Genomic DNA, 14434 nt, shown 5'->3' with positions numbered 1-14434 from the left:
CTTTTACCTGGAAGAAGATGTGGGCCTGAAAATCTTAAGAAACCTCTCTATCTAGCAAATATATCTACTACTAGTATATTTTAATTTTTGTAAAATATAAGAATTGATACAAACCATATATGAATATGTTCTTTTGAAAAAAAGCAACCAATGTATTGAAAGTAAGACTGAACTCCTCTGTCACTTCTCCAAACTGGCTTATTTCCTGCTTCTCTAGATGAATTTGGTTTGCATTTTCCCAGATCTTTCTAACAAATATATATTTGTAAACTTTCCCCCAATTCAATAATAGTATTTAGCATTTCCCATGTTGCTACAAAGTCTTTTTAATCATATGATCAACTTACAGTCTTTATTTTAGTCAGTAAAGGAAATTTTATTGGACTTTGGAGCTGTGCCAGCACAGCCAAGGGTTCAGTGAACCTGGGGGCGTGGGGGAGGGGAGGTGCGGCGGGCGGCAAAGGATGTAGAAAAGACAGACAAAGAGAATAAGCTGGGTCTAGTGCAGCCGTGGGCAAACTACGGCCCGCAGGCCGGATCCGGCCTGTTTGAAATGAATAAAACTAAAAAAAAAAAAAGACCGTACCCTTTTATGTAATGATGTTTACTTTGAATTTATATTAGTTCACACAAACACTCTATCCATGCTTTTGTTCTGGCACTCCAGTCCAGTTTAAGAACCCATTGTGGCCCTCGAGTCAAAAAGTTTGCCCACCCCTGGTCTAGTGCCTGGCTGAGACCACAAAGAGAGATCCAGACAGCAAGCTGAGCCTTTAGTTTATAGCCAGAAGTAAACAAGGTAGTGGTCACCATAGTTACAATGTTCTTATGAGTTTCACTTGTTTTGGCAGCACTTGCTGCATCTCCCTCAGCCCAGTTAGCTACCCAGGTAAGATCTAGGGGGGTCATAAGGTCAAGCCTAATTATGCTAAGAGGTCTGTGCCCTCTAAGCTGGGACTTGTTTGTGGCTTTGGCAAGGCTTAACCCTATAGCTGCTCCCTACAGACTTCTTTCTTAAATCTTAATGTTTTTAATCACTATAATCCAGGCAGTGGAAAACTAGATACTCTTCCTGTGGTAGAGTTTGTTTTATTTAAAAGACTAGAGACCTGGTGCACACAAATTTGTGCACTCGGGGGAGGGGGTCCCTCAACCCGGCCTGCGCCCATTTGCAGTCCAGGACCCCTTGGGGGATGCCCACCTGTCGACTTAGGCCCACTCCTTCTGGCAGCCAGGGAGCCCTCAGGGGATGCTGACTAAAGGCTTAGGCCCCCAAGGGAGCTGTGATGAGGAAGCTGGGGTGACAGAGGAGCCACACTTTCCCACCCCGCCGCTCTGGGTTGGGTCGCACACAGGATGCCCGGGCGGGCCGGCGGATCACTGCTGCCCTGCCCGGCTGCCCCGGGTTGGGTCTTACACGGGATACCCTCAGCCCTGGGTTGCAGATAGCAGGCCCAGATGGCGGCAGGGTAGGTGGGATGGCGCTGTCCACCCTGCCTGCAATATGCAAATTAGCCGCCATCTTTGTTTGCATATCACGCTGATTAGCCAATAGGAGGCATAGTGAAGGTACGGTCAATTACCATGGTTTTTTTTATTATTAGATAGGATAACTATTGTGTGTCCTCATGGCACAAAATTCACACAGTGCTAAATGTAGAAAGGGAAAGACAAAAAGTCTCCCCGAGTTCCCCAACTCCTTATTGCCACTTTATCAAATTTGAACTATTAACAGTTTCTTTTATATTGTTCCAGTTATTATGGCTATATAAATAAGTATCCCAAAACTTAAATAAAACTACCTTTTATGGAGTTCGCAAACTGTGTGTCAGGAGTTCATACAGAGCGCAATGGAGGTGGTTTATCTGCTGTACAGCATCTGGATTCTTAGCTGGAAGACTCAGGCTGGGAGCTGGAAACATCTGGAGGCTTTTGCTCACTCACTGTCTGGCAGTTGATGCTCATGGGCGTCTGAAACCCTACCTATTACTGTCAGCAAGAACAGCTACATATGGTCCTTTCAAGTGGCTGTGTGGCTTCATCACAGCATTGTGGCTTTGTTCCAAAGAGGATTGGGGAGGAAGAGAACCAGGCTGCAGCTGGCAGCTTGTTATGATGTAGCCTAAGTCACATACATACAACACTTCTGCTAAACTCATGGTTGTAACAGTCACAAGCTTGCTATTGGGTTCCAGAGTAGGGGAAATAGACTTCATTTCTTGGTGGGGAGTGGCAAGATTCTGGAAGACTGTGTGACTGGTAATAGTGCTATGGCTATTTTTAGAATATATAACCTGCCACGTATATCTTTCTAGAAAATTGTTTTACATAGGAGAGATTATAGTATGTATACATTTCTACAACTCCCCCCCCCACACACACTTCATATATCTTTGCATATTAGCAATATCTTAGTTCAGGCTGCTTATGAACAGAAATGTATTTCTCACAGTTCTGGGCTTGAAGTCCAATATCAGGGTGCCAGCCTGGTTGGGTTCTGGTGAGAAACCTCTTCCGGGATGCAGATGGACACTTTCTTGTTGCATCCTCAGTTGGTGGAAAGAGGGTGAGAGAGCATTCTGGGGGCTCTTTTATAAAACCACTAATCCCACTCATGATGGCTCCACCCTCATGACCTAATCACCACTGAAAGTTCCCATCTCCCAATAGGGGGTGAGGGTTTCAACATACAAATTTTGAGGAGACCACACATTCAGTCCAAAACAGCAAATCAAAGTCAGGTTCATTTTTTTGTGTATGTGTGTCTTTTTTTTGGCCTTTCTTTTTAATAACACATAAAATATGTGAATATCTAAATTATTATCGCATGAAACGATACAGAAATATAGAGCAAAATATCAAAGTCCCTCTCCCTATTGCCCACACCCCTTCCCTCCATCCCACTTCATGACCTCAATTGCTTGCTTGGCTGGAGGTTGCATTAAGTTTGTGGACTTTCATATACCTGTGTATTTATGTCTATGTTTTTATATATAATAAAAACAAACTGTACCATATGGGTGTAGCATATAAATTGTACTATTATCTTTTTTTTTAATATATTTTTTATTGATTAAGATATTACATATGTGTCCTTGTCCCCACGTTACCCTCTACTCCCCCCCCCCCCATTGTACTATTATCTTACCAGTGCCCATAAATTGTGTGATGATTTTTGGTTCAGTAAATTAACTCAAATTCAGATAGTATTTTGTAGGATTAGGGAAAGTATGTGCATGTCATATGGTCAAAGCAGCCCAGCCTATTAGTGTTAGACATTTAAAAAATATTTTCAAAATATTCAGTCTTGCCTTTACCTGATTATTTGAAGCCTTGAGGCTTAAATGTGAATATATTATTGTGGTCTATCAAAATTATGTTTGTTAATGTTGTAGGAAAATATGTAGAGATGCTGCTTAATCATTAAGGACTAAATGTGCTCAGAAATATTAGGTTTTAGCTGATCTCCCATTTGAAACACTGAACTTCTGCAGTGGTGTGATTATGCAGAAATACTTGAATTGAATGTACTTTGTCATTTCTTTAAAATTCCCCTCCTAAAAAAGGGCTTCTGTCGTGAGTGGCACACGTAGAGCAGCCTGATTTAAAAAAAAAAAAAAAATTCCCCTCCTGTTGTCCTAGCCAGTTTGGTTCACTGCATAGAGTATCGGCCTGGGGACTGTAGGGTCCCAGGTTCGATTCCGTTAAAGGGCACATACCTCGGTTACAGGTTCCCTGGCCCTGGTCAGGGTGTGTGCAGGAGGCAATCAATTTGATGTATCTCTCTCACATCGATGTTTCTCTCTGTCTCTTCCTCTCCCTTCCACTCTCTCTAAAAATGAGTGGAAAAATATCCTTGGGTGAGGATTAATCAAAAAGTAAAAATAAAATTAACCTGTAATTGGGGAAAGTGTATCAAAACTTAAAATGCACATACCTTTAGTATTCTAGTAATTTTTATATGCCTTATCCTAAAAAGATTAATGAAGTATGCAGGAATGTATTTGTAGGAACATTCACCATAGCATTGTTTTTCTTTTGTCAGAAGTGGTTGGGGGGGGGGGGGAGGAAAATCAATGATGAGAGAGAATCATTGCTCAGCTGCCTCCTGCACACCCCCCACTGGGTATGGAGCCCGGAACCGGGACATGTACCCTGACCAGGAATTGAACTGCAACCACTGAGCCACACCAGCTGGGCAGCATTGTTTTCATATACAAATTTGGGAATGATGCAATTAAATGGAATACTGCGCAGCATTAAAAGTTATATAGAATTGGGTTTGGTCATTAAAAGATTTGCAACTAGTTGTTGAGTATGGCAAAAAGGTAGCAAAATAACATGAAGTGTTCTATTTTATAAAATTATGTGTACATGCATATATATATATATTACAAAAATGTATGTCTGGAACACAGTTAACCAAAATGTTAGCAAAATGGTTATCATTGGATGGTGGGATTTTGTGTATTTTGCTTACTGCTCTATTCCAACTAACTACTAGAACATACGGAGCAACATTGGAATGTAGGAAAATTTTTTAAAGTCACTGTTTTAATATGTTTTTATTTCAGAGATTGGAAGGGAGAGGGAGGGAGAGATAGAAACATCAATGATGAGAATCATCGATTGCTGCCTCCTACACGCCCTCTGTTGGGGATTAAGTCCGCAATCCCACATGTGCCTTGCTGGGAATTGAACTGTGACCTCCTGGTTCATTGGTCAATTCTCAACTACTGAGCCACTCCAGCTGGCCTGTTTTGTTTGTTTGTTTGTTTGTTTTAAGAGACTTTATGTTTTTATTTTCTATGTGAGATTCTCTACCACATCTTCAAATCCATAATGTAGAGTCTATTTATATGGCTATGTTTCCTAAATCCCACATTGAAATCCATGACCTGACATTGATGACCATTTCAAACAAGCATGTCAAACTCAAAGGCTAAGATGGGCCAAATAAACAAGGTTTAAGTTTATGTGGGCCACAAAAAAACAAAAGCTTCAATTTTCATAGAAACTTAGGTATAGAAACTTAGGTTTATTTCGATAGAGACATGGTGAATACAAAGGGCTGAAATAAATGAGTAATCGTTAACATAAAATAATAGAACATTTTAGTAAAAATTAATATTTTTTCTTGAACATTAACTTACCAGACACTGAATAATTGCACAAGTTAATACGCGTAACGCAAATAAACCTATTTTTCTTTTCTCTGAAAGCAAAATATTTCCTGTTGTGCACACCAAACAAGTCAGTACAAGACTAATGACATGGCAATCAGCTGCTAAAATATCCGCTGCTAGTATTAGTGTAGAGAAATGGTGCGCCGGCGTGTAAGGGAAATTAATGCAGCACGATTATAGTAGTCAGTCATTAGCAAACGTTGTAGTTCGTTATTAATAACTAGAGGCCTGGTGCACAAAAATTTGTGCACTCGGGGGGTGGGGGGGGTCCCTCAGCCCGGCCTGTGCCCTCTCGCAGTCTGGGACCCCTCAGGGGATGACCACCTGCTGGCTTAGGCTTGCTCCCTGGGGGATTGGGCCTAAGCTGGCAATCAGACATCCCTCTGGCAACCCAGAAGCCCTCGGGGGATGTCCACTTGCCAGCGGGGAGCAGACCTAAGCTGCAGTCGGACATCCTTAGCGCTGCTGAGGAGGCAGGAGAAGCTCCCACCACCACCGCTGTACTGGCAGCCATCAGCCTGGCTTGTGGCTGAGCAGAGCTCCCCCATGTGGGAGCACACTGACCACCAGAGGGCAGCTCCTGCATTGAGCGTCTGCCCTCTGGTGGTCAGTGTGTGTCATAGTGACCAGTCATTCCTAGTCTTTCTGCTGTTAGGGTCAGTTTGCAAATTATTCTTTTACTATATAGGATAGAGGCCAGCTGCACGGGTGGGGGCCGGCTGGTTTGCCCTGAAGGGTGTCCCGGATCAGGGTGGGGTTCCCGCTTGGGTGCCTGGCCAACCTGGGTGAAGGGCTGATGGCTGTTTGCAGCTAGTCACACCCCCTTCAGGGTGGGGGTCCCCACTGGGGTGCCTGGCCAGCCTGGATGAGGGGCTGATGGCTGTTTTCAGTCTGCCTGCTTCCCTCTTAGGGTGGGGGTCCCCATTGGGGTGCCTGGCCAGTCTGGGTTGAGGGGCTGAGGGCTGTTTTCAGGCTGGCTGGCGTCTGAAGCTCCTAGCCTCTCCTTTTTTTCTTTATTTTTTTAATTCTGGGATTTATTTACCTTCTATAATTGAAACTCTGTTGCCTTCACTGGCACTCCCAGCTCTGAGGCCGTGGCTGGCTGAAAGCAGGTATCTGGGGTTTGTTTAGCTTCTATAATTGGAACTTTGTTGCTTTGGAACTGTTGCTTTCGGAGCTTAGAGCCGGGCTGCGGCAGGTGGGGAACCTTGGCTTCCTTCATCACTGGAGCAAGCAAGCTTCCTGCTCGCTTCAGCTGCATGGCTGCCAGCCACCATCTTTGTTGGCAGTTAATTTGCATATCTCTCTGATTAGCCAATGGGAAGAGTAGGGGAGGTACGGTTAATTACCCTTTTGTCTTTTATTAGATAGCATTATGTACTTCAGAATATTGTAAAAATTAAGCTACGAAATTTTTGAAATGTTTCTTACATACTATTATATTGGCTGGGCCACAAAAATATTTGTGCTGTGAGTTTGACATGCTTGATTTAGAATATTTTAAACTGGGCACATCTATTTTCCATCTTCATTTTCAAAAATAGCTTGATTTTAAGCTGGCAGTGAATTGAGTTGTTGCAAATAAAGTTGACATGAATTCCTGAGGAATTTGAAAACAAATAGCAAATAGACTTTTAAAATTTAAAAACCTTATTTTAACAAAATGCACATAGAAGGCACTTTTTAAATTTTTTTCAGATAGGCCTCCGCTGGGTAGCTTAGTTGGTTAGAGTGTTGTCCAATGCACCAACGTTGCGGGTTCAGTGACTATTTAGAACACATACGAGAATCAACCAATGAATGCATAAATAAGTGGAACAACAAGTTGATGTTTCTCTCCCTTCTCTCTCTCTCTCTCAAATCAACTTTTTAAAAAATTTAAAAAGTATATTTGTCAGATAAATGGATACTTTATGTATGTTTTGAGGAAAGCCATACGAGTCTTACACTCAGATATTTTCATACCAACGTTATGACTGTGAGCTGTGTGAGGTCTGGTCAGAGAGGACATTGACTTGGACACTTATTCATTGATTTGAAAGAACTTTTTTGTTGTTGGTTTGGGAGTTTGGTTTAAGAAAATATTAGTGATAATTTTGAGCAGATTTATTTGCACAAACAGGCAGGACTTTTCCCCCCTTTCCTGAATCTAGTCCAATCAAAGTAAAATGTTTCATCTATGGGTAACCAAGTTTTAAATATAACCATTTAATCAGACCTCCTGAGGCCATGAATTCATTCTTTCTCATTTATGTGTGTTTTTGTTGTTGTTTTTGTTTTGGAGTGGGGTTAAAATTTTTTAAGGTGAAGCAAACTCAATTTAAATGAACATTGAAGTAAAATTTAGTTACTGTGGACTAGTACCACATGGCAGGGAAATGGGACTTTGAAAACTCAGAAATTTAATTCTGCACAGATAAAAATCATTTCATTCTCCTGTGAGAGTCTCAAAAAATTCCTTTTCTCAGGAAATCGTAAGAATCCCACCCTCAGTGACAACCAGGGGAAATAAGCCCCCCTCCTCTCCTGTAACTCTTTAGGAAGTCTAATGACATATGGGAGCAGGAGTTCCTGTCATAGGTGTGCGTTTTCTAATTCCTTAACTTAAATAGGTGAATTGTGGTAGAGCACAGTATATTTGAAAATTACTTTAAGTAGGAAAAATCCCCCAAAACAGAACAGCCCCTCAATGTGTTCTGCATTTATATCTGATTTTGAAGATACGATATACACTGTGGTAGCATTCATTAAATAACAAAACATGACCATTCTAATGAATGGTATCCATTTTTGGTGAAGTCCAATGGCTAACTTTCCTTTCTTCTTATTCATTGTAGTTGAGGCAGTCCCAGTCCTACTGCACAGACACAGAATGTCTCCAAGAATGTAAGTAACGATGGGACAGGAGGAGGCTTGGCATTGAGGGCAGAATTAGAGGCCAGATGACTGGGCATATTTGTCAGAAATTACTCCTGGTTTGTTCTTTAAGAAAATGGTCCTCAGTAATGTATTTCTACTTAAATATTTCATCTCTAACTGAAAAAATGGTATGGTTTTGTGTTTGTTTGTTTGTTTTTGCCTCAAAAACAAATCCTGTTCATTGAAGAAAATTCACAAAGAAGAAAAAAGAAAAGGAAAAACGCCCAGAATACTAAAAGATAACCACTGTTGACTAACTTGGTGTAAACCCTTCCGGGCCTTTTCTTGGCAAATATATGTGTAACAGGGCACTTTTGGCTGGTTGAACTGGAACGTTGAGGCTGTTAGCTCAAACCCTTGCTCTTTGCTTAGCATCTATTTTCATCCATTGGCAGCTCTGAGAACTTCTGTGTAAAGGAAGAGGCCATTCTTTACCAAGGTTTGGAAGCTTTGGGAGCCTGTGCAGTCATTCGTTTGGTTCTGACATTAGCATTCCCAAGAGGAATGAGCAGTGGGAAGGTTTCTGTCTGTGTCTTTATGCTCAGTGGTGACAGTAAAGTGAGATTCAGCAGGAACGTGGATCCTGCATGGGAATGCAGCTGGCAGACTTGGTGGCCATTATGTTAAGTATCTTTTCTTTCAGGACAGAAATAACTTGAAGGATACTTTGGGGGAACTGATAACTAACATTTAAGTCAGTCCAGTCTTGTACTATATTAATTCAACAGTTATAGAATGGAAGTATGACATTCACAGTTAGGTTTCATATACACTTATAAAAAGGGGATCACTTGGTATTGTTTTTCACTACTGTATTATGAAAATATCAGTATATATCTATATTAAAAATATTTACCAACTGCTCTGGCCAGTATTCTCAGTGATTAGAACAACGGCCCATGCACCTAAGGGTCACGGGTTCAATTCCCAGTCAAGCGCACATACCTGGGTGGCAGGTTCAATTTCCAGCCCTGGTTGGGAGTCAACCAATTGATGTGTGACTCTCACATCCTTGTTTCTCTCTCTCTCTTTCTCCTCCCTCCCTCCCTCCCTCCCTTTCGCCCTCTTTGAAAAAATAGTCTCAATTGAGGATTAACTTCTTTTGCCCTTATAAGTAATACTTAAACATCCTTTGTATGTACACTTTAGGGCTTTTCACATATGCTAAATTGTGTTTATTTATAGGCTAGTTGTTTATATTTAACCATCTCTGAAGCTGAGCTCCACTTTATTATGCATATGAAGTAAAACAAATCACAGTAAAGTACCTTTATAAAGGGGCTTGTTATTACATGATTAATTGTTGTTCTTGCGGTGTGTACTGGGTGTTTCATCAAATTCTATAAATATAACAACTTATAGGAGCTGGTACAGTGCCTCGTCCAAAGTAAGAATTTTGTCAAAACATAGTCCATTGGTGCGACAGGGTAAGCATTTTATGCCTCTGGAGAGAAGGTAATGGTACTGTGCAGATGTGTTAAGTTGTTAGGATGATGAGTGGTGGTTCTCTCCACCTTTCTTTATGTTGCTTCTTTAATAGCATTTATTAATCTGCATTATGCCTTCTGATAAGCAACTCAGTTTTTTGACTCAGCAGGTAAAGCTAAAACTTGTTCTTCTAGTTGAAAGTAATCTTACTGAACTTACAGGAAAACTAGTGTTTATTACATTTGTGGTATTTGTGACCTTTGAGCCAGCCCCACCTGTAAACAGGTACACTCTTATTTCTGTGAGTTAAATTTTCACTTCCTTAATTTATTTTATTTTATTATTATTTTTTAAACAAGCTCCCTTTCCTTCAGGGGTTTATTTTTTAAAAATGTATTTTATTAATTTTTTACAGAGAGGAAGGGAGAGGGATAAAGAGTTAGAAACATCGATGAGAGAGAAACATCAATCAGCTGCCTCCTGCACACCTCCTACTGGGGATGTGCCTGCAACCAAGGTACATGCCCTTGACCGGAATTGAACCTGGGACCTTTCAGTCCGCAGGCCGACACTCTATCCACTGAGCCAAACCAGTCAGGGCAGGAGTTTATTTTTATATATATATATATTTTTTTATTTCAGAGAGGAAGGGAGATAGAGAGATAGAAACATCAATGATGAAAGAGAATCATTGATTAGCTGCCTCCTGCACGCCCCCCACTGGGAGGATCAAGCCTACAACCCAGGCATGTCCGCCCCCCCTCGCGCCCCCCCCCCCTACCGCCGGGCCAAATGGAACTGGGACCCTTTAGTCCGTAGGCTGATGCTGTATCCCCTGAGCCAAACCTGCAATGGCCACTTCCTTAATTTAAATATAAAGGCAAGCTCTAGTCCTTGAGTATTAATTTGGTCATATTTGCCAGGTTTTTTCCTACCAGTTCTTTTAGCATTTATTGGAAATCCTTTCTGAGAGCCATATTTTTTAATGGTTTAAGCAGTTGTTTCCTCTGGGTAATAGAATCACTTTTCTGTTTATTCTAAATTTTCCCTAGTGAGCTCTTGCTGTTTTCATAAAATATAAATCAAGGGTTCCCATGACTCCCCTCCTGAGGTTCAATAATTTGCTAAAATGCCTCACAGAACACTGGAAAACAGGTAATTTACTATCACTGGTTTATTAGTAACCAAATGGAAAAGATACATAGGGCAAGGTGGCGGGGGGGGGGGGGGGGGGGCAGAACTCATGTCTTTTTCTGGTGTGCCCTCCCAGCACATTGATGTGAACACCAGCCAGCAAGCTCTCTGAACCCCATTGTTTTATGGAGGTTCCATTGTATAGGCGGGAAGGATTAAATCATTGGCCACTGGTGACTAACTTCTACCCTCCCTGGAGGTCAGGGAGTGGAGCTGAAAGTTCCAACCCTCTAATCACCTGGTCTAAACCCTGGGCAACTAGCCCCTATCCTGAAGCTAGGGGCCCACCAAGAGTCACCTCATTAGCGTAAACTCAGGTATAGCTTTAAGAGATTAATTATGAATAACAAATGATGTTCCTATCACCCCAATCACTCAGGAAGTTCCAAGATTTTAGATCTCTGTTCCAGGAACCAGGATGAAAGCCAAATATATATTTTGAATTATATCACAATATCACAGTACCTGTTATGCCTGCCACGTAGAATTGAATATTTGAGATGATGTAGTTGAATAGGGAGCTCATTACTTCATGTGGGAGCAGGATCTAGTTGCAGTCTGTTAACAGATCTAGTTGCTGTGTGATTCTTTATATTGAGCTACATTTCACTTTATTGTGATATACACCCACAGTTTTGCTCTCTAGAATAGTATAGAACAAATCTGCTCACTTTTCTGAAAGACTGCCTACGAGATAGAGGTGTATGGCAACCAGCTCTATCACTAACTTACTGTTAAAGTAAATCAGCATGAAAACAGGTAGCTGTACTGAGGATAATGTAATTACTGCATACCAGCTATTTTCAACTGTTTCATCTCGTGGCACACATAAACTAATTGCTAAAATTCTGCGGTACACCAAAAAAATGTATTTTTTGCCATTCTTACAAAAAAATAGGTATAACTTTGATTCACACTGGATGGCTATTGTTTTTGTGTTGATTCTTGTCATTTTTTTATTTGACAATCTAAGGGAATAGAGATCAGTGCCCCTGAATAAATAGTCAGGTATTGCATGTTTTAAAAGTTGTTGCGACACACCAGTTAAAAATTGCTGCTGTATATAATCCCCACAATTACAGGCTTAAAGCCTATTGGTGCTTTGTCCACTTTCACTGTTGTAGTTCTACTTTTCCAGTGAAAACTTATAAAAGTCTACAGAAATAATCCCTTAGGCTCTGCCACCTCATAGACTTCCTTCTCTACTCTCTCATCTTCCCGTGTCCAGCTAAGTTAATAGCTTCTTTGTAATATTCCATTGGCATCATTTTTTATTTTTCTTCTTTAATTCTTATGAAACTGGACAACCAATGGGTCTGGGCTGCCTGTCACTACTTGAACCAATTAAGCTGAGACAGGGTTGAATCATATATGAGCATTTATTCCAATACTGCCAGCAGTATGGGAGAGCAGCAGGTCATCCACAAAAATCTGCTCTTGCCCACCTGGTGTGCTCAGTGGTTGAGCGTCGACCTATGAACCAGGAGATTGAAGTTTGATTTCCACTAGGGGCACGTGCCTGGGTCGTTGGCTTGGTCCCCAGTCAGGGGCATGCAGAAAGCAGCCTATTGGTGATTCTCTCTCATCAGATGCTTCTTTCTCCGTCTCCCTTTCTCTCTGAAATCAATTTTTTTAAAAACCTGCTCTACCCCTTCCCATATGCCAGCTGCTCATATTGGGTAGAAGGACAAAGATTACATGGGAAAGTAGGAATTGCAGGCATGGGAAGTGGGCAAGGTGTAATGGTTACAGGTTACAGGCCATGTGGGCTGGGGTGCAAAGGGCAGGCAAAGGTCGGTACCTCTAGAGCAGGGGTGGGCAAACTTTTTGACTCGAGGGCCACAATGGGTTTTTAAACTGGACCGGAGGGCCGGAACAAAAGCATGGATGGAGTGTTTGTGTGAACTAATATAAATTCAAAGTAAACATCATTGCATAAAAGGGTACAGTCTTTTTTTTTTTACTTTTATTCAAATCACATGGGCCAGATCCAGCCTGCGGGCCGTAGTTTGCCCACGGCTGCTCTGGAGCCAGATTGTCTCAGCAATAAGGTGGTTAATCTTTCCATGATGATGGGCCGTTCTCGGAAGAGGAGGATGGACTGCATTCTGATGTTGGCTGGAGTACAGCTCTCAGCCAGGTTAGAATGTGCTTTCTCTAATCAGAACAGAACAATCACAATTAACAGAGCATGATTAATATTTCTTATAATTATAGCTAGTCCCCACTGTTCTATTTCTGCCCCTAAAACTTACCTGAGGACATGATTAGAGAGAGAGTGAGAGAGAAAGAGAGAGAAACATCGATCAGCTGCCATCCTCACACGCTGTAACCTGGGATCGAACCCATAACCCAGGCATGTGCCTTGACGAACTGGCAACCCTTCCGTGCACAGGATGACACTCAGCCAACTGAGCCACTGTCGCCGGACTGGCATCTTTTTTATAATACTCATGTTTGCTTTTAAGGAAAACAGAACACTCTATTTTGGTGTAAAAGTTCTTTTGCATTTTTATGATTTGACATCTTTCCAGACCATAGAGTAAAAAGCATTCACCCTCATTTTTAAAAAGTTTATTTTAGAGGTGAGAGAAAGGGGGAGAGAGAGGGGGTGAGAGAGGGGTGGAGAGAGAGAGAGAGAGAGAGAGACTTGTTGTTCCACTTATTTATGCATTCATTAGGTGCTTCCTATATGTGCCCTGACTGGAGGTAGAACTCGCAACCTTAGAGTATCGGGACGATGCTCCATCCAACTGAGCTACCCAGCCAGGACTAAAAGGTATTTACCCTCTTTTTTGTTGTTGTTAATCCTCACCTGAGGATATTTTTTCCATTGATTTTTAGAGAGAGTGGAAGGGGGGGAAGAGACAGAGAGAGCCACATCGATTGGTTGCCTCCCACAGCCCCAACGAGGCTAGGGATCAAGCCTGCAACCGAGTTCATGCCCTTGACTGGAATCGAACCAGTGACCCTTTAGTCCCGGCCGACACTAACCACTGAGCAAAAAGGCTAGGGCTGTTTACCCTCTTATGGCAAATAATTTCCAGATAGTGAGGGAACAGATTTTATAACCTCCACTTGATGTTCCCCTTATTATTTATACGTGCCTAAAGGTTATAACAATGAAAAGCACAGAGGCCAGGCCATTTAAAGGTCCATTTACCTCTCCATACTGACCTTAAAATAACTGCTCCTAACATTTGTTTGTATTACCTGCATACAGCGTCAGGGAATTTGAATAGCATACCTGTTCTGAGACTACATGAAGTGAAAAGCTGTCATCCTACTCATTCTCCCATCTACCCAGATCAAATCTCTAGATGTTATTAGCCTTCTATATATCTTCCCAGAATTTCATATACATGTACAAGCAAAATATGTATTTGCCCCTTGTTTTTGGACACACTGTTCTGCTTTTTTTCTGTCAAAAAATAGTATATCTCATGGAAACTTCAACTTTTTTTTACAGCTTTAAAGTATTTTATTATACAGATATACCATAATTTATTAGTCAGACACTCTTGATGGACATTTAGTTTGTTTTAGTTTCTTATTAACCTCTAGAGTGCCGGGGAGCACGATCGCGCTCCTCCTCTTTTACCAAAAGTGCCCGGAGCGCTATCAAAGCTTCGAAATGGCGTCCAGTTCTAAGTCTGCTTTTATTAGTGATGATGATATTACTAAACATGTCAATGTAGTAAAGGTTT

General features: G+C 41.5%; 1 protein-coding gene across 2 annotated transcripts in view; it reads left to right on the top strand.

Moving 5' to 3' along the window:
- The window catches only part of SMIM14 (small integral membrane protein 14), a 60316-nt gene that overhangs the window by 34365 nt on the left and 11517 nt on the right, over window positions 1-14434 (top strand). For both annotated transcript variants that reach the window (XM_036331628.1, XM_036331618.1), the window contains one exon: window positions 8024-8072. In XM_036331628.1, the coding sequence (XP_036187521.1) occupies window positions 8024-8072 (49 nt within the window). The remainder of the gene's footprint in view (window positions 1-8023; window positions 8073-14434) is intronic.

The sequence above is a fragment of the Myotis myotis genome, unplaced genomic scaffold (assembly GCF_014108235.1).
Source record: "Myotis myotis isolate mMyoMyo1 unplaced genomic scaffold, mMyoMyo1.p scaffold_m19_p_1, whole genome shotgun sequence".
In the NCBI taxonomy this organism is placed as follows: Eukaryota; Metazoa; Chordata; class Mammalia; order Chiroptera; family Vespertilionidae; genus Myotis; species Myotis myotis.
Note: the sequence above shows the minus strand (reverse complement) of the source record. Positions and strands in the feature narration are given on the sequence as shown.